Below are 26,024 nucleotides of genomic sequence, written 5' to 3' on the forward strand. Positions count from 1 at the left end.
TAGTGATTCATTGAAAGGGTAGATCTAACAGGATGAGAACTATCTTAAGGAACAGCTGACAATTAACTCACTATATTGCTCTAATCAAGCCATAAAAGGCCAAAATTTATCCTGCCAGCCCCATCTCTTGGCAGTGGTTTTCATTTGGTTATTATAGCGTCAGGGATGTCTCCTTCACAGTCCTTCTTATCTGTGGGCTCAGGGAACAGCTTAGTGATGTTGACTGAAATTCAGAGGAGTTAAGTTTAACTGTAGAGCTTGTGTCCTTGGGTCTTGGGGAGCCAGGTCTATATGAGAGATGACTGCTCCAGCAGGAACAGGGGAGTCTGGTGGGTACAGCCTGGGGTGGGATGTAGGAGATGCAAGGGCTGATTTGCACTCAGTTTTTCAGCCCTGACAACTGAAACTTGGCTGGATCCTCTTCTCCTGGTAATTTGAAAATAAGAAGATATCTTCTTTCTCACGCAACCCCTGAGGTCACTCCCAGGAGTGTTATTCACATCCTGCCATCTGAGGGCAGGAGTATGTAACATGGGGCAGGAGTGGGAAGGGAAGGGAAGGGAAGGGAAGGGAAGGGAAGGGAAGGGAAGGGAAGGGAAGGGAAGGGAAGGGAAGGGAAGGGAAGGGAAGGGAAGGGAAGGGAAGGGAAGGGAAGGGAAGGGAAGGGAAGGGAAGGGAAGGGAAGGGAAGGGAAGGGAAGGGAAGGGAAGGGAAGGGAAGGGAAGGGAAGGGAAGGGAAGGGAAGGGAAGGGAAGGGAAGGGAAGGGAAGGGAAGGGAAGGGAAGGGAAGGGAAGGGAAGGGAAGGGAAGGGAAGGGAAGGTAGTGCTGAAGTGTGGCCAGGGACTCCCTTAACTGGCAGCTTCTCTTTCTGGCAAAATTCCTGACAAAACAATAAGAAAAAAATCCTGTGCCTTGCCCACACCAGGCACCGATCCCCCAAGCCCCAGTAGAGACCTGCAGCAGTGCTGGCTCACCCTCGGGGCAGATGTGGGAGCTCGTACAGTAATCGGGCTCCGGGGCTGCTGGGGCCTTGTCTTTCCTCCTCTCTCCCCAAAGTCTCACATCCAGCACATAAACATTGCTGGCCCAAGGCTTCTCCATCAGCCACTAGTGATGTTCTCACTAGTGGTAATGGAGCAGGTCAGGCCCATAACTGCAGCAATAGGTCCTTAGTGAGCAGAACCTGAAGCAAGTTCATCAGCTGTCACTACTGACATGAATGAAATTCAGCTTGCCAGATGTTCTCTATATTTTTGTGTGTGATAAGTTCATCACCAAACTCCCCAGAACACCCTTTCTGTGCACAGATTGACCACCAGCAAAGCACTGAGGAACTTTTGTTTCCTCAGTGGGGCTGTGGAAGAGCACAAAGCCCAGCAACTTCTGGGCAGAAGCACATTTCACCTGAGCTGTCCCTGAGCATCAAAGCACGGAGTCTTGTGTTTGTCAGGCAAGAACTGTTCACCTGGTGACCAATCCTAATTGCTCCTGTTACATCCAAAGTGCACCAAGACATTTGCGTAATTATTTCCAACACATTGCGCAGAGTTTGTCTGGTGAGCCAAGCAAACAGTTACCAGCCTGGATGACAACCCAGGGCGCCAGACTGCATTGCTGGTAAATACACAAAACCCTCCTGTTCTGCCTCCTCGATGTGCTCCTGCTAATGGTGCTTCATATGGCTGGGATTGGATCCTTCAGATTGTAAATGGCATCCTCCGTTTGGGTCTTGTTTCCATGTCACTGTATTGCTCTAATCTGCATTTGCACTCTTTCAGAGTTTTGATTGCTCCTTTTTGTAGAGCAGCTTTCATTGAAATGCTGACAAAATGTGCTAATTCAGGATCTTTTCAAGGTAAAATAAACCAAAGAGCCACACTGCAAATTCAACAGTAGTTATTCCGTGGTCTTCAAGGGAAAGTTCCTTCTCCCTGTCTGATTCCTAGGCTGTAATCTCACAAGAGAGGTAGTGCCCTAACATTTGCATCTCTTGAGAGGAGGTTTATAGGTAGCAGGAAAAGAGAAATTCCTGAGGCAGTCAGTGTCAAGTTATGCATGCAGATAGCTCTTAACTCTCTCTGTGCTTTTCACAAACCATTCTCTGATGGGATTGCTGGCAGTCAGAAGGCTGGATGCAGAGTATGGGGGGGATTAGGTCGTTTTATCCCACAGGATCTTCTGAGGGCTGGATCTCCTCAGAAGTGGGTCAGTAGCTGTTTCTGATCCTGGCTGTTCTGTCTGTCTTGGCCGTAGTTTGTTTGCTCCCTGCTTGCCCAAGTGAGCTGAAGTGACCTGCACTGCAGAAGGAATATCGTGGCCAGATGTCCCCCCAAGTCCTGATCCCTCTCTTTGTGTTGCAGTCCTTTCTCCGTGGTTCCAGCCGAAGGAATTCTGGGCCCTGGTCACACCATGCAGGTGACAGTGGGATTTCACCCGCTGACGAGCGATGACCATTTTGGGTCCCTGGTGGCGCGCTGCACAGGTGAGTGCTGGGCAACGCACGGGACACAGGACAGTTCTCCACCATCACTCCCTGTTCATCCCCCTCAATTCCCTCTAGATGTACCTCCTCTGTTCCAGCTCTGCCCCAAAGAAAACTGAAATAGCTGGTGTTTAAATGGTTGAAAAAGTGGATCCCCTCTAACAGGGCTGAGATTTTTGGAATTCTGTTTTGCTGGGTGTTGCAGAGTGGAGGAAGGAGGAACCCTGATTCTCCACTACTGTGTGGCTACGCCTGGGTGAAGTTTTATTTTACTCCTGGGCAGTGCTGTATGTGAGCTGCGAGGTCTCCATCAGACTCTCTCCAATGCAGTGTATTTCTTGCACACCTCTGTCCTGTATGCCGCTTCTCCACTGGCTTGTCACAGACCCTTTTACTATTTTGCCCTCTACACATCCATGCAGCTTTTGCCTAATAACATCTTCAGGCCCTCAAGTTCCTGTATGGTGACAAATCAAGACAAATTTTTCCTCGTCCCCATTTCCCAGGCCATTCATGCTGTTGCAAACCTCTCACATCTCCCATTTGATTTCTAGACTGAGGAATCCCATTCAGACTTCATATAGAAGCTGCTCTGTACTTATTAATCTTTCCTTGTCCTTTTGTATTTAACCTGAAATGCTCCATCTTGGTTTTTGAGATCAGGACAATATGAAATATTTCAAGACTGATGGGGCTGTGGGTTTGGACAGGAAGATGACGATGATGATGATTTTTATGGTGTTCATTTTGTAGTGGTTTGTCATATTGCAAAGCCAGGCTGGTTGTGTTTCCTCTCCTGTGTCCCCTCCTGCTGTGGGCTGTCACTTCACCTGTTCCTCTGGGTCTCCTTTTTCTGCCCACATGCCCCCAGGCGTATTTGCTTGTCAGCAACAAGGGATCCAAGGGATCAGGAGGGGCAGGAGTCTCGTGGGATGCGCAGGGGAGACCTCGGCAAGCCAGGATTGACCAGGGCTCCTCAGTGTCACCTGAAGGACTTTGATGCAGAAATCCCAGTGGTCTGAGTGGGTCACCTGAGCACATCTGACAAATCCCACTGTACATACTGTCACCTTGGGGCCAAATCTCTACAAACACCTTGGAAATAAGGTGGTTAAGGAGGTGCCCAGGACATCCTCACGCCGTACACACAGAGCTGTCAGGACGTGATAAATGTACTGATCCATGGAACTGCTAATACATTTAAAAGCTATGACACTTTCTTCCGTGACCTGTGGTTTGCTTTGTTCCTTGTGCTTCCATCAGCAACTGAGCTAGCTGAGCAAAGACTCTGCTTTGTTCCAGGTGAAGAAAGTTTCTTCACATTCCTTCGCGCAGAAGCTGCAGATGTCAACATTGGATTGAGCACATATTCCCTGAAGGTTGAGAAGACTTTCATCACCACATCAAGCCACACAAGCATGTTCATCAGGAACAGGAGTAACATCACAACCCACTTCCAGTGGAAGATGTTTCCTACTGAGGAAGCCGACAATGAAGAGAAGAGGAGGTTGGTTTGAAAGATACGTTTCAGTGAGATACATGGCCCAAGACTGAAACTAATGCATGGCCTCAGGGGGGTGTTGGTGATTTTGAATGGTTTAGGCCAAGTAAACCATCCCTGGCATTAGGGTGCGTGTCCCTGGGCTTCAGGAGCTCAGCACAGCAATCCAGTTCCATTTATACTCCAACCAAGGATGGCATTTTGGGAAGGAAAGGTTGATTGCAATGACTGGTTTTCCTCAAGTTCTAATTGGGCTTTTGCCTCCCTAATCTTCTTCCTACATGACCTGGCAACATCCCTAAACGTTTCCTGAGTTGCCAGCCCCTCTTTGCAAAGGCGATACGCCCTCTTTTTTCCCCTTAGTTCCTTCCAAATCTCCTTGCCCATCCAGGCTCGTTGTCTTCCCTGTCAGCTCATCTTTCAGCACACAGGGACAGTCTGTTCCTGTGCCTTCAAGACTTCTTTCTTGAAGTATGTCCATCCTTCCTGTACCCCTTTGTTTGTAAAGGCTGTTTCCCAAGGTCCTCTCCAAAACAATCTCTTGAACAGGCCGAAGGCTGCCTTCCAGAAGACCAGAGTGTAAGTTTTGTTGATGCCCCTCCTTGTTTCACTGAATGTTGAAAACTCTGTTATTTCACAGTCACTGTACCCCCAGACAGTGGTGAACAGATGAAGTTCTTTTAGTTCTTAGGGAATCCAGTACCTGGATCCCAGGGAGGCAGCAGGCTTCCCTGTGGAATGGATCCGCTCGATATGCAGGGCCCTCATTTCCCCTTAGAAGGGGTTCACTTACTACCACTACCCTTCTTTTCTTCATAATACTTGAGGCTGGGATCTGTCTGGCAGAAAAAGTGCAGCTGTCTCCAGACAGAATTTTCTCTTTTAGTGTCATCTGTCTGAGCCTCTGGATCCAGGGCCTCATACCTATTCTGTCAGGGTGCAGTCATGGGGGTCAGGACAGGATTTTATTACCTCCTCAGCACAAGCCCATCTCCATTCCCCACTGTCTCCTAGGTCTCCTCCTTCCGCCTGATCACAAGAAGGGCAGGGCTCCTCTGACTCCTGCTGAGCTTCTCTCGGGCTTGGAAGGGTGTAACTCCAGCAGTTTAGTTTTGTTTTGCTCTCCCTAACGCTCCTCAGCCTTTCCGCTTCTTCCTTACCTTCTGCCACTAGACAGAGCAGATCATTCACCTGCTCACACTGCACGCAGGTGTCTTTCACATTATCCTCTGATATTAACACCAGGCTCAGACCCTCCCTGCAGCCAGGGGCCTGGACAGCTGTGTCCTTCCTGGGGGGTTCTGTTTGAGATAGTACACTCTTGCTGGCGGCAGCAGCAGCAATGACTTTGGATCATTTGTAAACTGTTGCTGGGGAAAAAAAAAAAAAGCAGAAAGACGAATGAAAAAAAAAAAGGCAAGCACCTCACAACCAACCAAAAGACACAGCCCAGTACACAAGGAGGGTGGGTGGCTGCAGCCTTTCTGCTCAGCCTGCTTGTATCAACTGCCACGCAAAAACTGAAAAAATGCTGTGCAAACTGCCAGCCCAAACTGCTGTGCCAAAACTGCCGTGCCAAAACTGCCAGCCCAAACTGCCGTGCCCAAACTGCCAGCCCAAACTGCCGTGCCCAAACTGCCGTGCCCAAATTGCTGTGCCCAAACTGCCGTGCCCAAACTGCCGTGCCAGAACTGCCACGGCAAGCGCCTGTTTGCTGCGGGCCAGGTCGCTTGCACTCCCCAGAGCCATTTTAAATCACCTGCAAAGGAACAGGAGGTCGACCCCCACCCGCTTGAATGGATGGCAAGAGGGTCCTTTAGTGCCCTGGGCTTCTTGGTTCTCCACTGTTCTCTGTCTACTTACACAGTGTCTGACTTCCATACAAGCTCTGTATGTTAAAAGAAAATCCCATGACCTTCTCTGGCTATTTCCCTGGGCTGTTTATTTCCATTTTTTCCTACTTGCCTGCCTCAGCCTGGATCCCAGGTGATCCACTTTCCCCTCAGAAGAAACTGGGTTTTCTTTAAGTAAACTTCAACCTGGTTTTGGTTTTCTGGATTTTTTTCCAATTACATTTGTTTTCATGCCAGTTTGTGTCCTAGCCTGTCACCAGGACATTTTGTTTTTCCTTACTTCCAGTCTTAGGGATGGTGTTAGTTCTAAGGCCAACTCTCCTGCTGTCAGAGATGCTTTTGAGATCTCAGAGCAGAGAGGACTTTTTTTTATGAGAGGAGCTAGTGCAGGATCCTTTCCCTCTCTGGCCATTCTACTACCATGCACTGGGATGGGACCCAAAAAGCTCTGGATCCTGAAAAGATGATCTCTCCAGGAGTTTGCTGTCTGTCTCCTGCACCAAGAAGTCCCTTCCCCTCTCACAGCCTCTGTTTTCATGCATATAAAACCTTGGATGTCACTGAAGGGATGCGGTGCCTGAATTCATCAATTTCCTTTGGAAGTACTCTGGGATGCTCTTGTGAAAGACAGAGTAGGGAACAGGACAGGTCCAAAATGGAAGAAACAAAGAGCGATGCTGGTAACACGTAACCACAACCCAGCTTCGTCTCCCTTTCCCAGGGAAGTCCTGCAGTGGGTGCACCGTGATCTTTATCTGCTTCCCCCGAGCACCTCAGTGGTAGGAAAAGCCAGCTGAGGTGGCTGGTGGATTCTCCCTCAGTTTTGGCAGAGGCTTTGAGGCAGGAGACTCTCTTGAGGGATGCTGGCTTTCCAAAGCTCTCCTGAGCTTGCAAGTGTGGAGTAAAGCTACCTGCTGAGCTTGTGCACAACAAGTTATCTTCTGATCCGATTGGGACCCTCGTGGCTTGGGGTCAGCCCTTGCTGGGGAGCTGCCGCTCCTCCCCAAGTGCTTTGCTCTCCCGCACTTCCGCTTCTCTCTGCAAATATATTAAATGACCTGCTGGCTTTGTCTCTCCCTGCGGCTGCAGGCAGTGTGATTTGCTGGAGCCACCACCAAAGGTCTGGATGGAAGACTTCATGGAGGAGAAAAAAATAAAGAAGGTGAAGGGCTTTTGTGAAAATCGCACCTCCCTCCTGAGCCAAAAGGTCCAGGAGGAGAAGGCAAAGGTGCAAGAAGACCCCCTGCTGTTCTCCAATGACTTTTTTTTCATTGAGCCAATGGTAAGTGATAGCTGAGAACCTCATTTTCCTCCTCTTCCTTCTCCTCCTTCTCTTTCTCCTCGTCCTCCTCCTCTTCCTTCTCCTCCTTCTCCTCCTTCTCCTCCTCCTCCTCTTCCTCCTCCTCCTCCTCCTCCTCTTCCTCCTCCTCTTCCTCCTCCTCTTCCTCCTCCCGCCCACCCTACCCCCGCCCCTTCCCCCGGGTGCGGTCACTCAGCAGGTCCTCAGCTGGCTCGGTGTGCTCAGAGGGAGGACATGGAGTTTCTGGTGCGGCTGCAGAGCTCACTGCTGAAAGTATTTCTGCCCTGCAGGCTCAAGGCAGGGCTGGGAGCCTGACAAAGCTGAGCTCTGCTGCCAGGGCTCGAGCTCAGGGCACTCCGTGTCCTTGAAGTGTCCACAGGGAGCAGTTTTTGTAGGTAGGGGCTCCCCCGACACGTGCTGCTGCGTGGGGTTCAGCGGAGGGTGTTGGAGCAGTGCCAGTTCACGGATTGACCTGAAGCATGCAAGGGTTCGCTGGGAAAAGGAGGCCAAATTCAGCCCAAGGTTAATCGTAGAAATGCCTGTCCCTTCCTCTAACCACGACTCGCACTGTTTGTGAGTCTCCCAGTGTCATCTGTGAGCCTGGACACAAGGGTGGGAGGTTATAATGGGCATTTTGAGTTCTCTTGCACACGGGGACAGTAAACCTTTTCTTTTTCTGTTTATGCAAGCAAACGCCCATGTCCTCCCATCAGCCAGAGCCCTGATTCTGAGTATTGGCATTGTGAGAGATGATGAATGCCTGGTGTCTGCACAGTGCAAAATCCCTTCTCATCCTGGAGTAAATCCTAGAATAATCCCAACCTCTGCTTTCTTTGAAAAAAGGTTAAACTAATATTTTTCTTTCCAAGGAAGGGGATCGTGTTCTTGGTTACTCCTATGGCCCGTCTAAGGCCAAGAGCCACCAGTGCACAATGGCAGTTAGGTACCACTGTAGCTGACTGCAGCATGATGTGACCAGGAGCTTGTGTCAGAGCAGCAGGAACATTGTGGAGAGTGGGGGCTGATCAGCTGAGCATTGAGAGCGCCCAGTGGTGTGTTGAGCTGGGTTTAGAGTGTTTCCTTGGGCTCCTTATGTTGTTCGCTCATCACTGATGCTCTAAAGAAAGGCTTAGAGGAGTGGTTGAAAACAAGAAGTGTGAAGTTTGAAGATAAATCTTTTTCTGTCTCTTTCTGTTTCAGGAGGGAGAGATTGGGCCACGTTGTTCGGCTGAAATCAAGGTGACCTTTAAACCCCTGGAAGCACTGGAGTATCAGAGTGTGGCCTACTGTGACATCTCAGGTACAGCTCCTTTCCCCTGCTTCTCTCACCCACAGTGAAGCCATGGAGCAAGCCTGAGCCCACTGGGCTCCCATGTAACTGCTGGGAAGAGTTCCTGGTCAGCAGGGCAGTGCTGGCACATCCCCAGTGTCCCTGCAGCTTCCAGGGAGTCTCCCATGCAAGGCCAGGGCTCGGAACACCTGTGTCTGGATTGCTGATCCCAGAACAACCCAGGCAGTGCAGGGAGATGTTTTCATGGCACAGCTTTGCCAGCATTTCCTCAAAGGCCAAGCAGCTACAGAGCAGAACAGCTTTAGTGAACAAGCACTAAGCCCCTCTAGACCACTGGCCTCCAGGATGGGTCCATTTGACATGGATCCACCATCAGGCAGTCGCAGCTGAGTTAGAAATGTGCTCCCTGAGCCTGGATCACCTCCAGACACCACCAGGCCAGCAGGGGCGGAGCCCCGCTGAGCCCAGGGTGTTGGTAGAAGGACCACCCTTGGCCAGCACCTGCTTCTCTCCCTGTGTGGGAATTGTCACCTTGCAGCTCTCAGTCTGTGCAAACAGAACACAGTGCCGAGTGTCAGAAGTGGAGGACAGCAGTCCTGTGCTGCTGGGCCAGGTGGTTTGGCAGTTGTTGCCTGGCAGTTTGCCAGGTAGCAATTGCCAAAGTCTTCGTGAGCTTTGTGCCTTCAATGAATGGATTTCAAAGCTCCTCTAAGTGCATGGGGAGGAAACCCTAGAGTCATAGTATGTTAAGGATGGAACGGACCTCAAAGACTGTCTAGTGCCAAGGCCCCTGCCATGGGCAGGGACACCTCCCACTAGACCAGGTAGCTCCAAGCCCCATCCAGCCTGGCTTTGAACACTTTCAGGGCTGGAACCTCCACAACTCCCCTGGGGAACCTACTCCAGCGTCTCACCACCTCACAGTAAAAAAATTCTTCTCAATATCTAACCTAAATTTCCTTTCTTTCAATTTATACCTGTCACTCCTTGGCCTGTCGCTACAGGACACCAGAGATGTTTTAAACTCAGCAAACTGGTGGCTAAAATTGGAAACCAGCCCAAGGAATGGGTTAGAAATTGCAAGTCAGCCCCAGGGGATATCTCCTGAGGGAAGAGAAGGGTCCATATCTTCTGCTGCAGCATCAAGAGCTGGTTGCATGCAGCTCAGATTTAGGGTCTAGCATTGAGGCAGCCTGGAAAATCCAGTAGAACAGAGGGAATTATTGTACTGAAATGGACATCTCTCCCCAGGCCGTGAGAGCAGGCTGGCCCTGCACCTCAGAGGGGAAGGCCGCAGACCCTTGGTTGAACTCAGCTGTGATACCCTGAACCTTGGGGAAGTTTTTGTCAAAACCGCCCACACCCATGAGGTGAGCACCAGGGGTTGGGATGGATCCTGATGGCTCCTGAGGCAGCAGCAAGCCTGGTGGACCTGTGGAATTCCTGGCAACCTGGGCAGTTGTGAGCAGGGAATAGCTGATGTACTGGTCAAATCTGGGCGGGGGGGGAAGGGGGTGTTCCAGAAAAATGTGTCTGTTGTTCATGAAGCCCCAGTCCCTTCTTTTGGGCAGCCTTCCATAGGGATCAGCTGGGAGGCTTCCTGCAAAACAACCCCTTTTGACCCAACGCTGGGTCAAAAAGCTGTTCAGAGGCTTTTGTGGCAGCACCAGACACAAGGCACCTTTGTACTGGGCTGTTCGGAAGCAGCTGGGACAAGCTGGCTACATTTGAGCTTCAGTCCACCGCAAACAATTTTTAGTCAAGTGTCTCCTGCTCATTCCTGGAAGTCACAGGAAAGCCATCCAGCCTCCTGGCTCAGTGCAGGCCCTTGCAAAGGGCTTGAGGATTCTTTCCCTTGCTGTCCAATCCCTCACCACACTTCAGGCTTGGTGCATCTCTGGCTCTACAAAGAGAAAAGTGTTCCTGGGAATAAAGCAAAAGATTTTTCTACCTATTTGCCTCCCCCCTGTTGGGGGTCAAGTTTGCAAAAAAAAAGAGAGAGCAACTGAAAGAGGCAGAAAACGAGGCACTACATCATGCCAGACACTTTCAGAAGTTTGGTTGTGGAAGAGAAAGACACGTTGAGTTTTCTTACCAAAAGATGGCGCTGTCTGTACATTTTGATGTTGATGCCTCCTTCTCAGTGTATTGTTTTCACGGTATGGGAAAAGGTAAATGCGTAGATACGGTACTGCTGGAGCTGCGCTGACTGGGGCAGCAGCAGCTCTGTGGTGATTCACTACGCAGCTGCAATCACCCCACGTTGCTCTCAGGGCCAGGTCTGAATGAGCTTGGTGCTACTGACCAGAGGTGGACTGCTCTGTGTCCGTGGGATAACCCCAGGGTGACTCCAGTTATGTGGAGTTATGTGAGCTTCGCATGAAAACCCAAAGGCAGAACTTGTCCTGTTGTATTTTTTTGACTTCTGCCGTCCAGCAGCACAAAGCATCTTCTGCCTTTTCTGGGTGTTAATTGCGCCATTAGAAAATGACTCCCAAGAAGGGAAGATTTCACGTGTACTTGCATTTTGTTTTCTTGCTGCTGCAGGTGAAACTGATGAACAAAGGAGTTCTTGATGCTCCCTTCACCTATATCCCTTCAAACACGGAAGTGGGCTGCTGCTTCAAGTTTGTACCCGAGGAGGGCCTCATTGCACCAGGTGGGATCCAGACTATTCAGATCTCCTTGAATGCCGCCGTGTTGGGGCGGTTTGAGGAACCATTCCAGTTCCGTGTGGCTGGATCTCCTACACCTGTGATCCTGACCATCGAGTAAGGACTCTGGGAGCTTACTCTGGGTGGGCACATCTGTAGCTGTCTCTGGGACATCCCCCACCTACCTCATTTTGGGGTCGGGCAGAGAAAAAAGATGTTTCCTGAAGTCTCAATCTCTGCTCTGATCCTGGCATTGCCTTAGTGTGGGGGTGCCTGCTGCCCCGTGTGGTACCCAGGAGCTGGAATGACTCCTCCCTGCAGGGATGTCCCTCTGCCTTGGGCCATGGCAGGCAGTGGCATGGATCAGCTTTGGGCAGTAGCTGCTCTGGGATGTCCCCCCTGAGCACCCAGCAAGGCCCCCAGGGCTTTGGAGATGGGCCAGCCTGGGTGATTCTCCACCAGCAGCAGTGTTTTGAAAAACTTCTGTTAATAATCCATCCCAAACGGGCAGCAGCAGCCTCAGCTCACCTCTCATGGCCATGCATGGAGGCAGGCTGTGCTCCGAGCTCCTGTGCAGAGTGCTCTGCTACCTCCTTTCCACAGCCAGGAAAAGGCTGATGTGGGAGACAGGGAACTGTGCAGCAGGAACCGTCCCAAGGACATGGGCTTCATCCCATAATCCTGGCCCTGCAGAAGGGAGAAGGGGTGATGATGGGGGAGGCAGAGCTCAGTCCTCAGGACCACAGCAGCATGAGGGCTTGTCCCTGCTAGCCTGAGGCGTGTGCTGGTAGGATAACGTAGTGTAAGCAGGAAAGCTGATGCTGGCTGCTCTGGAGCTTTGGAGCTAGGCTGCTGCTGTTGGGAGGCACTGGATCAGGGCAATAAAGAAATGAAAGCAATCTGCAGTTGATTATACCAATAAGATAAGGGAGATGGATTAAAAAGAACATGAAACTTATTACTTAGCAGGAGAAAAGTGTTGACTAGGTCTGCCCATAGTAGAGAAACAATTACACTGGCTTTGCTTTTGGAGGAAAAGTGCTGCTATTTTTATTTTGGAAATCAAGAGGGAACCTTTCACCATCAAATAATTGATTCTCCTCTGTCCCTCCCCCAAACTCGTCATGTGTAGTGGTGCGGAAGTTTTCTATTACATTAAATGTATTACAGTTGTATGGTGTACCCTTGATTTTCTGTACTTTGGTTCAATGTACCCCAGTTCTATACTGTTCTATTTTTAAACTCCCTCATGTTGCCGTCTCCCCCTCTGCCTCCCTCTGCCTCTCCTTGTCTCCCCAGTTACAGTCCCTGGTCGGCTACCCTTTCCCGCCTTGTGTAGCTGTCTGTCATCCCTCAGGGAGATTCCCCCTCCCTGCCAGTCACCCAGGGCCTGTCCCCCAGGTCTGGAAGCTTCGATAGGAGCTTCCAGGTGACTGGCTGATTGGAGGGTCCTCCCCTGCCTCTTTTTGGTTACTGGTCGTTGTCCTTGTCTATTATGTTAATGAATCCGCTCCTCTCCTACCCTACTGGCGTATGCGTACCCACCCCGAGTCTCCACCTCCTGTGTGAAACCCCCTGCCTCCCAAGGCTCTGGGTCTCTCCGAGGCTCAGGCTTTAGGACGAGGGTCCCCTCGCATCAATAAAGCCGAAGTTCCAGTTGCCTCCGAGAGTCCCACCTTTCATTCCTCCACCATAGCAAAGCGGCAGGGCGAGTCGGCAGCAAAGATCCCACTAAGATCCTGTGGGGACGTGTCGGGGCTAGCCAGGCGTGAGAAGACATGCGCCGCCGCAATCATGCGTGGGATGTTATTCCATAAGCAGCTTTCTCCTTGAGCAAGAGAAGGTGTCTCTTGTTGAGATGTGTAGAGCGGAGCCAGGGACAGTCCTGTGAACACAGTAGAAGACACAGTTCACTGGTCCTTGACTTTTAACCAAAAGGCAGGGTGCGCATTGATTGGCGTCAACCATGAAATAAACTCGTGTTGGGCAGCTTCAAGTGCTGCCTTCAGTGGATGTTGGTGACTTTTAGTGCCTGTCTGCTGAGTTCAAGGCCAGGGGAGGAGGTGTGGTAGATTCAGGACACCCATGTTTGGTTGTTTAAGCTATTGCTCCTGGCTGTGCCAGCTGGTGCACTAGTGACAAGCTGGTCCTTTCCTCTAGGATTCATCTGTCCACTGTGTAGAACTGTTAATGCTCTTTTTGGAGGATGTTTGGGGCTCCCCTGGCTTCATGTCTCAAAACTCTGTCTGTAATGATTGTGTGGGTCAAAATCTCCTGAGAAAGCTTCTCCATGGGAAGACCAGTTACAGCCAAGTAGCAAAGCAGGGAACCTGTGGCTGGAAAGGCTGGTTACAGAAGTTTGTGGGGACACCTTTATGTCCATCCCATTACAGATGGGGAAACTGAGGCACGGAGACACATCTGGATGGGTTTTCAGGGTCCCTCATGGGACCACCGGCAACTTGGGGGCTTTTCCTGCCTGCCCTGCGTCCAAAGCCCCATCAGTGGCTGTGGGCTGCTGGCCTCTTGGCTTTAGCTGCCTCCTGTGCACATGGACACTGTGCTGAGCACATGGTGGTGCGTTGATTTGAAACCCACGATGCCCCTGACACCAGGTTTTGTGCCCCCAAGCCACGACAGCCGGAGGCTTTGCAATTCCCTTTAACGCAGCCATTTCCTCCTGTGTCCCTGTCATCGCAGGGGGTGTGTCGTTGGGCCGACTTTACACTTCGACACCGATGAGCTCGACTTCGGTGACATCTCCTTTGGTGAGCGTTCCCTGCGCTGGGACACAGCGGGAGGGATCTGTGTGCTCCAAAATGGAGCACTTGAACGTAAAAGCATCCAGCACTGCTCATGTTCTGCCACAACAGCCTCTTCAGGGTGTTGTAATAGATACATACTATTAAATTCGTGGATTAAAATTGTGTGTATTAAAACTTTGCAGTGGAATGTAAAAACCCCTGAATTCCTGGAAATAGTTCCAGGGCATCTCTTTGCATACCACAGCCTTTTCACAGTCCAAAGGTGTAACCTCGACATCTGCCAGAGAGATAACCGGGAAACAGCCCATTAATCATGGGCTGACCACATCTTCACAGTTCATCAGGAGATCCGATCCCAATCTGGGCGGAGGTCGGCAGAAAACCTTCTGACAGAAGATTCGGAGACTTTTCATTCAGACGTCTTTTCAATTTCTCAGGAAACTCTTTCAGATATCCCTTGCGGACACCAGACATTTCAATGATTCTGTTATGTACATGATGTCATGTTCTTCGGGTTCTTTGTTACCGTCTTGTTTTCGCCTCAGGGTAGAAAAATGGTATAAAACGCCTACCCTGAGACCCCGAATTTGTGGGCAGTACTCCGGAGAAGCACCCTTTGCTGCTCCCGGATTGTCCACCCAACCTTCGATCGATGTTGTCCTGATTTATTGTGGCGTTTCCCGAAATTGCTTTTCAAATTTGTTAAATAAATCTTTGATTTAGGAAATTGGCTCTGATCATTTATAACAGTGTGAACTGCAGGTGCCTCAGGTAGCATTTTGCCATTGTGGGATCAAATAGGAGCAAGTATTTTCTGGTGTCTCTGTCCTGGTTTAAAAGACAGATTCTGCCAAGGAAGGTGGCAATCTTCACGGAATGGAATGATGACCCTCCTCTCTCCAAATTACTATACCTTTGAAATTACAGGGCTTCCAGGCAAAAATATGGAAAAGGAATAGCAGTTCGTTACTAGAATATATCAGGACAGCACAGACAACAACGCAATGCCAGAAGTTTCCAACCCGCCGAGTCCTGTTTTCCCCTTTGGTGTGGTTATGATCACAGGCTGGAGGAGCGGTGGGCTCTGGCAGGGGAGTGATTTCCCTCCCAGCCGGCACGGGCAGGGAGGGAAGGAGGAAATCGCTGCTTTTGCAAACTACGGGCAGCAGGAGATGTGGGCACTGGCAATCGGGAGCAGGCAGAAGCGGGGACAGCGGGCAGGTTCGATCACGGTGCTGAGCCCGGCGTCAAGCGCACGACGTCCCGCAGCAGCACGCTGCCGACCTTCCCGAGCCCCGCGCGGAAGGACGGAAAGGTCTGCCCCCTGCAAACCTCGGCTCCGACTTCACAACCGCCCGCGGCATCACGGCACAGCTCCCAAAGAGCCCCGGATGGAAAAGCCCACCCGCACAGCCGAGACCACCCCAAACCTCCTGTATTTCCCTTCCCAGACTGAGGCCAAAATTCACTACGAAACCTAAACTCATAACAATGAAGTTGTTGAACGTTTTAAGAAAACTAATTGCCTCTCCTGATCTGCTTCTTCGCCACCCTGCATCACCACTGAGGCACTGGTTAAGTTGCCTTTTGAATAAATGAAACAAGAAAGGCAACAGGTAGAAACGCATTCCTAAGGTCTCTTCAGCTGAAGGCAGCTGTTGTATCTTTGCTTCTTTTTAACTGTTGTTGACTGTTGTCTGCATGTGGTGACCTCAGTCTCATTTGAGGTTTTGACATCTGTGTTTGTCCCTTTTGTGCTTCTCTTGCCTCCCTGCTGGAGTCCCTGCTGGAGCCGGCAGTGATTACTGTTGATGGGCACAGAGAAGCTCTGGGCTGCGCCTGCAGTTGTTTTTTTCCCCCACCTGTGTTCAAATGACTCTTGGTGAGCAGGCCTGGGGAGAAGTCTCCTCCCCACAGAGCTGGCCAGCCAGTCCACTGCAGAGCGGGTTGTGGCTGGTGTCCGGGCTCTGCAGGACATCCCCACCATGCGTGGCACTATCTCTGGCTTTCCAATATGGAAAGCAAATCTCAGAGTTAAGGTGGGGTAAACCCTTGCAGGCAGCAATCACAGTGAGTAGTATGGGTGCGATGTCCCCGCTTGTTGGGTCAAGGCTCGGGTTTGCCTCCAGCTGAGTGGGCTCTGAGCTGTCACATGCCCAGTCTGTTTGGCCCAAACCAAAAGACGCCTTAAGAATTCTGCAGAGAGAAACTGCATTAGGGTGCTTTGCATCACGTTCTAGTTCCTGATTCCATCCTCACTTTCTTCTGCTGTAGCTTCTTCTCAATGGCGACTCACTCTTTATGTATCTTGAAAAGGGTAGGAGTGTTGGCAGACTTAACAGGGAATTTTACAGTTTGAATTTTCAGAGGAAATGCTTGGTCTGGGTGCACAGTCATCAGGGAGAAATAACTGGTGCTGGTTTGGGGCAGGTGAGGGAGCTTCTCCCCATCAGAAAGAGAGAAGCTTGCAGTGTTGAGCAGGGCTAAGAGCAGGCATTTTCAAGGCTGCAGTCTGGAATCAGTGTTAAAGGGAACTAAGTGACGACTAATTCCTCTTGCAGCTTCTCAGTAATCTGTAGTTCAGATAATAAAGAGCTAAACTCCTATCACGCTTTCATGCTACCAGGGTATTCCCACCAGGAGTCACGACATAACTGGTGCCTAAATGGATATTTGTGTCCTTTTCCTAGGCTTTCCCTACACCAAGACCTGTCGCCTCACTAACACCTCGCGGTGTCGGACGATGGCACTCAGCCTGCTGTTAGCAGCTTTGAGCAAATACTCAGCGACAGTGAGCCCTCCTGGAGGGAGGGAATTCATTTTTCTGTGAAGCCACGGGAGTTTACAATGAACCCCAGCGAAAGGACCCTCCAATCCCAGGAACACCAGGATATCGAGGTATGGGAAGAGTCCAGCCACACACACTTCAGCAGCGGGTCTGACGCTTCACGGGAGTGTGGGAGGGCTTTAGCTCTGATGCCAGCTCTGATCATCGTGTGAGCGAGGATCTGCACTGGCGTGGGGCCTCTGTGAGCTGGGTTACTCGGGACGTTCCTGAAGGAGCACTGATTTGTTTCCAAAATCACAAGCTGAAATCATGTCCCATAATGGTCAAGTACTGAAGGCATTTTGGTGTTTTTGAGAGCAATGTCTTTGATTGCAAGTGGGCAGAGGACGGACGAGGACCAAAGGTGGCTGTTAGACAGATGTCATTATATAAAGCAATTTGCTTTTCTTCTTGGTCTCATTTCTCCTGTCCTGGGGAGTAGAATGATTTGTGTTCACTGCAGGGATCTCCAGTGAAGGCAAAAAACTCTGCGGCCATGAACTGCCCAGCACCTGCTGGCCCACGCTTTGTCTTCAGCTTCCTGCTGTAAAGCTGAACTCATTCTGTTCAAGTCAGCAGATTTCCACTGCATTTATGTCATTGTAGTCAGATGAAAATTTGCCCCTTAATTTGAACACAGTGCTGCACAGAGCTTTAGTCTAATGTTTTAATTTAGCTGACCTATGCCCTGATAGCAAGGTGTGCTTAACAAATCTGGTATTTGCCAGAAGGCTTTTGTCACTCTTAGAGACTGCTCTACACGTGGAGCGGCAGAAGAATTAAGGCAAAATCCTCCCTTTACTTACCACAAAAACTGGAGGACATCACACGTGAGTCATGAGCTTTTGTAAAGAAGAATTTACTGCTCTTCTCTTCCACCAGGTGACCCTGTGTTCCAACACTGTGACGGAATACAACCGGAAATTGCTGGTGGACCTGGAGTGGTTTGGCAAGGGAGTGGCATCACTGATCATCAAGGCCAGGTACCAGCACTTCCCTGGCCTCCCCCAGCGCGCTGCCTTGCACAGGATGTGCTGGCTGCAGCTCCCAAGGAGACGTGTTGTTTAATGACCTCATGTTCTGCCCAGCTGGACATGAGAACAGCAGTGCTTGAAAAGCAGCCTGTGGTGAAAAGCAGCCCTGCTGACAGCCCAGCGTGGTCCTGGGTCGTTTTCTAAAGGGACCAGGAATGATATCATTTATTGACCTGGTGCTTGAGGTGAAGCAAGTTTCCCAAGGGCCTCCTCGCCTTCTTCCTGCAAGAGGTGGAGTTGTGCTGGGTTGCAACCAGCCCGCGTTGGCTTGGGGCACACCAAGCAGTCTGCTGAGGGTCAGGGTCTGGTTCTGTTAACGAGGGCACGTGACAGTGGGGAAGTGGCTCACAGCAAGAGAGGTGAGGGCAGGATCTTCAGAGGGGAAATCAGTCCTTGATGTGGCAGGTCAGCTCTATTTTTTCCCCTTCTCTCTGCTTCCTGTTTTGAGCTTTGATGTTCTCAGGCTTAAAGCAAAAGTTGTTCTTGCTCCAGCAGAATTCCATCCTGCTGTGCTGCTCTAGGTGTCAGTTTAATGACAAGAGGGATGCAGTTCCCTGGTGCTGTTCCCACTCCCAGGCAGAGCCATCTCGTCAGTGCCTGGGCTGCCATGTTTGAAAAGCAAGTGCCATTGGGGACAGTCAGTATTTGGACCTGTGGAGTGAAGGACCAGGGGAGTTGTAGGAACTGGGAGGGAGTGATCTCCCACTCTGTGGGGCAGGTGATGTCTCATGCCCTCCAAGGCTGGGGCAAACAGCTGAGTTCTCAGGCAGGGTAACAGCACCATGGGAGAGAAGGGAGTCCTTTTTACTGAGACACTAGAGTCGTGTGTTCCTGGAGCCTTACTGAGCACTGATCCCTGTTGGGAAGGCTCCCCCAGAGCTCATGGATCACTGGGACTGTTCCAGGAGTTCTTGCAAACCTTCTTGGGTGAAGGAGGGGCTGAGGCAGCTGTGGGACCAAGTGCTCTGCCTGGGGCACTTGGCAGCCTCTGGGTGCTGCCTCTCAGGTTTTGCCCCTCCTCGACAAGACATGTTTGAGTGGGAAGACTTTGAAGGCAATTTTTCACCGTAGGGCTGTTAAATGTGTATTTGACAGTGACAAAGGTGTTGTGCTCCATTTCACAATCTTTGGGGGTAAACGTTCTCCATTCTCTCAGTATCTCTGATTCCCTTGGGGTCATCTCTTTGCCCAGATGTTTCGTTCCTGAGCTGCAAGTGTACCCCCAAAACCGGGGGATCCATGAGTGCGACCTGAAGGCGCCGTTCGTGAGGAAGTTCTTCATTTGGAATAACACCCACCTTCCTGGCTGCTACGGGCTTATTCCCCAGGTTTGGCATCGCATCCACCTCCTCCTCTCAAATATTACTGTGGAGATTATTAGGGGGGAAGAGGGTTTGGATAAGACCTTGCCGGTTTCTATTCAGTCTTAAAGATCTGCTGAGAACAGGATCCTACCTGAATGTTAGCTTTAGGATGCAGTTTAATCTCTTGAGGAAAGGGCTTACGTTCTAGTCTTCAGGGTGTTTTCTTGTGGGAGATCTTCGAGGGTTGTGAAAAGCTGCTGCATCCACAGACACCAGTGCTTGTGCTGGCAGCCTCCTTGCAGAACCCCCTGAGAATTCTAAGCCTACAATTCTTGGATCTTGTTTGTGCCTTTTACCTTTGTCCTGGGGATTTTTAAAAATGTGTGTAAGTTGCTGTTGGGATGGATGTTGAGGAGTTTAAAGTTTCTTCAGAGGTCCCTCTGAAGCTGGATTTGATTCTGTCCCTTCTAGGAACCCGAGGAGGACTCTCCTGTGCTCTACTCCAGCCCCAGACCCTGTGGGATTCTCCAGCCTCGGAGCACTGCAGAGATTCCAGTTACAGTTGAAATCCAAAGATTGGGCAAGCGTTGCACCAGTGTTTGTACCGGCGTGTTTGGGGATGCAAGAAACCCACTGGTGAGTGCAAGGGGAGGTGTGTGCCTTCGTGCAACTGGTCCTGGCAGGGTGCACAGTGTGCGGGGATTCTTCCGGGGAAAAGAGGCACAGGCTGCTGTGGAGAAGGACAGCAGGGGCAGGTGGCATAAACAGCTCGTGCCTTATAGGTGGCAATGTCAGTGTCTGACCCAGAAGGTAGTTCATCTAAGCTGGAATTGAGGATCATTTTAATTACTCTTTAAAATGCTCTTAACTTTGGAAACATCTTTTTTAAAATGTTACCTCACAGCACAAAAGAGGATGTCAGAAGATTTCTGGGAACCTTGGGCTTTCTGTAAAAGAAAGGAAAGCTGGCATCTGAAGAGTAGTTGCAAGGATTTAAGCTTACATTAAAACATGGAAATGATGATGCCAAATTCCCTGGATGGCACCAAACATCTGAACCTGGGCCATTGTGGCACTGCATGTAAACCAGTCAACAGGGAGGACAGGCAGTGCAGGCTGTGCCAGGGAGCCTGAAGTTTGACTGAGCACTTGCTTTCAACTATCAGATTGCTTACCTAAAGAGAAGAGTTTCTCCCCACCCGAAGAACCAGTTGTTTAACTGTCAGCCTGATCTTAACTAGAGATTTCTTGCAAAGCTTCTACCTTTGGACCAATAATTTGTAGTTTGAAAGTTTCTCTTTACTTAATCCTTTTCAATTTGGAGGTGAATACATAAGCTTTATTTTTTTCCCCCCAAAATCCCAGGAATTCAGCTGGAGAATGGTAGCTGTCCCTAAAGAAATAACTTGAGCTGGGTTGAGCTGTTTAAGCTTTTTTAGGTTTCCCTGTTCGGGTTTGATTTTTTTTTTTTTTTTTAAATCTTTCTTGCCTGCTTTCTGTAACAGAGAACAGAACTACAGAGCCTTGGACGGCTGTCAGCAGTCTACATAAGTCCAAGGCTGATAGAGTTCGGCAGGATCCCAGTGCTAAGGCCTAATTCACAAGCTTTTGGCCTCTTCAACGAAGGTCTCGTCGATTTAGACTTCAGGCTAGAGATTGTAAGTATCTGTGGGGCCGTTTTCCAGGGAAATTGACTGGTTGACATTACAAGCTGCCATGACGTGGTTTTTATATGCATCGGCCTGTGTGAGAGGAAGCGAGATACTCCAAGATTCCATCTGGGTGAGGCAAAAGGAACCTGGCTCTGGAGTGGTTTTAGCTGGGGCACTCCTCAGTGAAATCAGGTGCAGAGATGTTGGAGCAGAAATTCGTCTGGATCGTGTTGACGAGTTCTCCCATAATTTTATGGAAGGTCTTTAGCTGTGTGTGTCACGGTTTTTGAGCTCTGAGATCAAGAGAAACCTGTGGTCCTTTGCTCCTCGGAGAGCATGGGTTTCCCTGTGCTTTCCCTGTGCCATCTACATTTGCTTTGTGCCAAACTGCTGTTCATGGTAGAGAAGAGGGTGTGAGGTCTGTCCTCAGACTGCTGGTGGGGAGGCAATTTTCACACCTGCTGTGGGTCAGGCCAGTTGGGCTGTCCACACAAAGACATGTGTGGGGGTTGTGCACCCCCCCAGCCTGTGGTCTCTGTGCCTTTGAAGAGCATCTTTGGGGACCGGCTGCAGAGAATGGCTGTTTAATATGTGAAGGCTGCATAGGGCAGAGGAGCTGGGGCTGCTCCCCTGGCAGGGAGAGCAGGGCTGCTGCAGCCAGGAAGGGCTTGTAGGCTGGGCCTGGGGCTGGGTGGGATGTCTGCTGGAGGGGGAGATCTCTGAGGGGCTTGAGGTCTGTTCTTCTCCATGCTGGGTGTGTTGAACTTGGAGCTGGTTAAAACCTGATCCTGTGGACTTGTTTGTGTCTGTGGATAAAGCATCAGGCCATGTGGGAAAGTCCAGCCACAGCCTCCTGAGCCAAGGAGGAGGGGCATGATTTTTCCTCTTGCTGCTTTTCCTGCAGTTTGGGGGATAAATGTAACCTTAAAGTGAGGGATTTTTCCAGGACAGCTTTCTCTAACTACACAATGAAATTCTGCCTTCCACCTCTTCAGGGAGCAATGCACCTTGGCTGGGTGGGCCTGGTGTGTAAAGGATGGGCTTCACGTGCTCGTTCCAGGGCTGGACCTGCAGAGCTGTGTCTGTACAGCTGTGTGGTGCGGGGCCTTTCCTCCCTCCTTTGGGCAGCTTCCAGCTCTCTTGGCCAATCTGTGAAGCCCATGAGAAACCAGAGGACACGAGTTCTTAGGAAGAGTGGGCCATGCCCACTGAGCACATGTCATCCAGTTTTCCCTCTGCTTCCTGCTTTCCTGCTCTGCCATAACCATTTAGAGGTGACTTTTCCAAAGCAGAAGGCCCTGGGGCACCTCTCTACAGCGGATGATCAGTGGGAAGTGAGGGCCTCGGTCCTTTAGGGGACGTTGAAAAGCATTGAGGGCCTCTTGGGAAAGGATAGTTTGGTGTTGGGGTTTTGCTCAACTGGTTTTGCGGAGATATTCTTCAGGCTCTCAGCAGTGTCCTCCAGCTGTGTGGTTTCTGGAGTGGGATTTGAGCCGTCATGACTTCCTCTGGCCCTGAGCCTTTGTGAGAAGCCAGGAGAGAGAAAGCAGCTTTCCTTGGCACACACTCCAGAGAAGGACTGGGGAAGGAACACTCTCCTGAGGATAAGCGTCCCTTGGGTTGGGCAAAACTGGGTTAATTAGGTGAGAGTCTGTTAAAGGAGGGGAAAATACAGGTTGTGTAAGCTCTGCTGTTCCCCAATACTGCAGCTTAAATTTAGGGAAATTAGGCCTTTAGGATTTTTATCCTCCCCTCTTTAGTCTTCTCCTTTTCTTACACCCCATAAGAGACCAGGGTGTATGGTTTCCATCCTAAATGCACATTATGCGTGTCTTACAGGCTTGTAAACCTCACTGCTATGTTATTGAACCCAGGGAAGGAGTGATCCCCGCCAGGGGTGATGTTCATGTGACTGTCACAGCAACCCTGGATGACACTGGGGTTTTTGCTGATGCTCTCCAGCTGTTCATTGGGAACAGACTTTGGACCACCTCCACCCTCCTGGCTTTTGGCACTGGCACCACAATTGTCACAGACAAACCACTTGCCCCGGAGCTCAACTTGGGATACCAATTCAGGTAGGAGATCTCCCACTCCCACCTCTCCTTCTGTCTCAACAAGGAGCAGTTTTGCTGTAGTCCTTCAGGCACGATCTTCTTCAGTGTTCAAAGACCCTGACTCCTTCCCTGAAGGCAGAGATACCTTTAGAAACATGTGATGGCCAGTTGAGCGTTGCTAGGTACCCTCAAAAACCACTGAAAGAGAAACCAGTTGCTCAATTGCCACTGAATTGCCTTCAGTTCTAACACATCTATGTCCTCACTTGGTCAAGTAATGATCTCGCAGGCTCCCCCAGAACAAAAGGTTCCCAAAATGGCGCCTGGATGAGGCGGGCCCTCCGTGTGGCTGCGGGACCAAGGGAAGATGGCATCGCACCCTTCCCTTCCAAAATGGCACCTGCCAGGCAAGCAGGGGCCCTGGGAACAAAGAGACGGGAGGGTGACGACCCCCCTGGGAAGGCAGGAGCCCGCAGAGCAGTTCCAGAGGCAGATGGAAACTTGCTGGTTTGTGTGGGGCCTGCAGTGCCGCTGCCAACGCTTCCTCACGCTGCTCGTGGGCTCTGCTGCTGCCCTGCCTGCCCAGGACTGATGCTTGTGCGGGAGGCCAGAATGTTAGGGTGCCCTCTCAGGTGCATCACCTCTGGGTTTGACCGGCAGCCTCAGGATGGCCTAAAATATTAGCGAGGCAGCATGATCAGAGGTGTTTGAAAAGCAAAACTGTTTTCATTAAGGTGAAAATAAGAAGCCATGCAGAAAAAAGAGAAAAAGCTGTGCCGAGTGCAAGGAGGACCTTTGCACTTGCTACAACACCCCAAAAATGCCCTGAGGATCTTCCTCTATTCTCTTAAGCATGTAACAATCCAGGCCGGATTCTTGGCATCCTGCCCAATAGAAATAGGAACAGGGCTTGAGGCACAGTCTCAAAGATCCAAGGGCTGCGTCCGTCCTGGCACAAGGCCAAAAAAGGTATCAAAACCTCTGGTTTTTACCTCATGAGTGAAACAAAGAATGGAACCCAAATCCTTCCCTTAAATGGAAGCCTCCTTGCCACTGTGGGGCTGCAAACCCTACCAGGTGAGGTACACTTCTACACAGGACCTTGCTCATTTTTCCGTTGCCAGCAGAGTTTGCAAAGTTCACTTCAAAACAGTTTCTGATTGCGAAATGAAGTTTCTACAAATGACCACCAGTGCAAAACCAAAGCTTCTACGAACGAGAGAGCCCCTGCTCCCCTGGTTTCCTCTCCTAGAGCAGACAGATGATTTCTAGCAGCTTGCTGGGATCGTCCAGAAACTTCCTCCGCGCTGGCTTTTAAAAATGCCTGCAATCATACCCCCGCACACAAGGGCCTCAGGTGCAGGATCTCAAAGATTCAATAACAGTTTCGGGTGCAGATTAATGCAAAATACAGTAACAGTATGAATCACCCCAGAACACACATTTTGGCGGAAAACACCAGATCCTGTTAGCCTGGCCTGGAAAATGCTACATTACCATTAGAAACATATTCCTCTTTGCAATAACGACATCAGAAGGGCAGCTTATCAGACACTGTTCCCAGTCCACATTAAGAGCTGCAAATGAAGACGGTCTCCAAGCTATTAACAGCTCAGAATCCTCATTGGGAGCAATCTGATGACCAGGACAATAGCTTCTCCCATACTATTTTCCATTCTGGTTTCTCTTCTAGCCTCCTTCCCTGTGCTCGTCAGTTCAGACTAACAGATGGGGGCCACCACTTCCATCAGCTCTTCTGGAAGGTGGAATGTAACAGGCCAGGTGGGAAGGAGGGCCAGAGCACCTCAGCCCACAGTAGCCCCAAAGCCAAACGTGATTCCCAGAGGCCCGAACGTACGGCCCCCGTGTTTGGGCTGGAGCCGCTGTCAATGGACCTGAAGCCAGGAGAGTCTGTGGACTTGGTGCTGCCAGGCTTCTCCCGCAAGGCGCAGGTGAGGTCCCCACCACGGGCTGAGCTGGGGAAGCATCAGATCCCCTCCCCTGGGCTCGTTCCACAGTCCCTTGACATTTGCCTGGGGAAATGAGCAGGGGCCTTCAAGAAACTGGTTTAAGACCACACGTTTCTGTGGCAGCACCACTTACTTTCCTTGCTGGTCACCATCAGACCAGCTACAGCTTTATTGTGATTCCACAGCCACCAAAACCTAGTGCTGATCCCGAAGTAAGGGTAGAAGGAAATACTGCTCTTTTGGGGCAGACAGCGTTGCATGCTTTGTCAGCAAAGAAGGGCAGAGAAATAAGTTAGTACCACTTAGACTAGGAGCCCAAAAAGAAAGTGAATTAAACAAGTGCCAAGTGGTTCATCTGGGGTAAGCACAGAGTAAACCAAAAGCCATGTGAAGGGGGGGAGTTTCTCACAAGTGCCTTTTGTGGTTATTGGGGTGCAGTGCTACAGACAGTTGAGTGCAAAATAAATAAGCTGCATCACTGGAAGAAAAGCGGGCAGTGACCATAACTCTGTGGCAGGAATAGGGCGCGTGGTGGGTGGTGGGTGCTGAGCCAATGCTGGGCATTTGCTGGATGCCCTGCCACCACCCCCTGGTGACAAGTGACTCTTGCATGCAGGTGGTGCAGAATTACGCCATCTGCGAAGCTGTCATTGGGACAGGCGGCTCGATGAAGAAGATAACAGAAGCAACCATTACCTGCGAGTTTATTGATCCCACTATAAATTTATCAGCCAGACAATTCTCTTTCCGGGTGGAGAAGGTAAGTAAGTGTCTGGATTGCATCCTGGCATTGAACAGCATGGCTGAGGGCGGGGTGTGCTTGTGTAAAAGCCCCTCTTTACCCTTCCTGAGGCACTTTGTAAAGTGAGGGGAGATGCTTTTAGAGATGAGACTGGTATTTAACGTCCCCAAAGTAAAATTGCAATTACAGCTGCACTGCCAAGGAGGATCGTGGCCACCTCCAGAGAAATGCCAGTTTCTCTGCTCACAGTAAAGGGAGGTTTCTGAGGATCCTCCAGGGCACGGTGATGTCTGTACACCGATGCTGTAGGAAAGCAGGGAAAAAATGGAGATTCCTGTGAATTCCTCAGGCTGACAAGGAAAAACCCAGCATCTCCTGTGTCTCTTTGCCTTCTCTGCTGTTGGCATGAATGCTGTATGGTATAGCTATATGGTATAGCTCTGTGCATTTCCCTAAGCCTCACCTGCTTCAAAGCACCCCCAGACACCCTGCAGCTGCAGTGATGATAACACTGAGGCAGAGCAGGTGCCCTTTAATCTCGGGATCCCAAGTCCAGCATCATGCTTCCCTCTCCTGCAAGTTGTCTGAAAA

General features: G+C 50.5%; 1 protein-coding gene across 1 annotated transcript in view; it reads left to right on the forward strand.

Moving 5' to 3' along the window:
• LOC136296100 (hydrocephalus-inducing protein homolog) overlaps positions 1 to 26,024 on the forward strand; it is a 117,564-nt gene that overhangs the window by 58,803 nt on the left and 32,737 nt on the right. The window contains 6 exon segments of the mRNA XM_066194923.1: positions 18,901 to 19,036; positions 19,484 to 19,648; positions 20,518 to 20,670; positions 22,504 to 22,742; positions 24,415 to 24,673; positions 25,308 to 25,451. Coding sequence (XP_066051020.1) covers positions 18,901 to 19,036; positions 19,484 to 19,648; positions 20,518 to 20,670; positions 22,504 to 22,742; positions 24,415 to 24,673; positions 25,308 to 25,451 — 1,096 coding nt within the window.

The sequence above is a fragment of the Chamaea fasciata genome, unplaced genomic scaffold (genome assembly GCF_029207755.1).
Source record: "Chamaea fasciata isolate MVZ Bird 193981 ecotype frontalis unplaced genomic scaffold, bChaFas1.0.hap1 SCAF_12, whole genome shotgun sequence".
Lineage (NCBI taxonomy): Eukaryota > Metazoa > Chordata > Aves > Passeriformes > Sylviidae > Chamaea > Chamaea fasciata.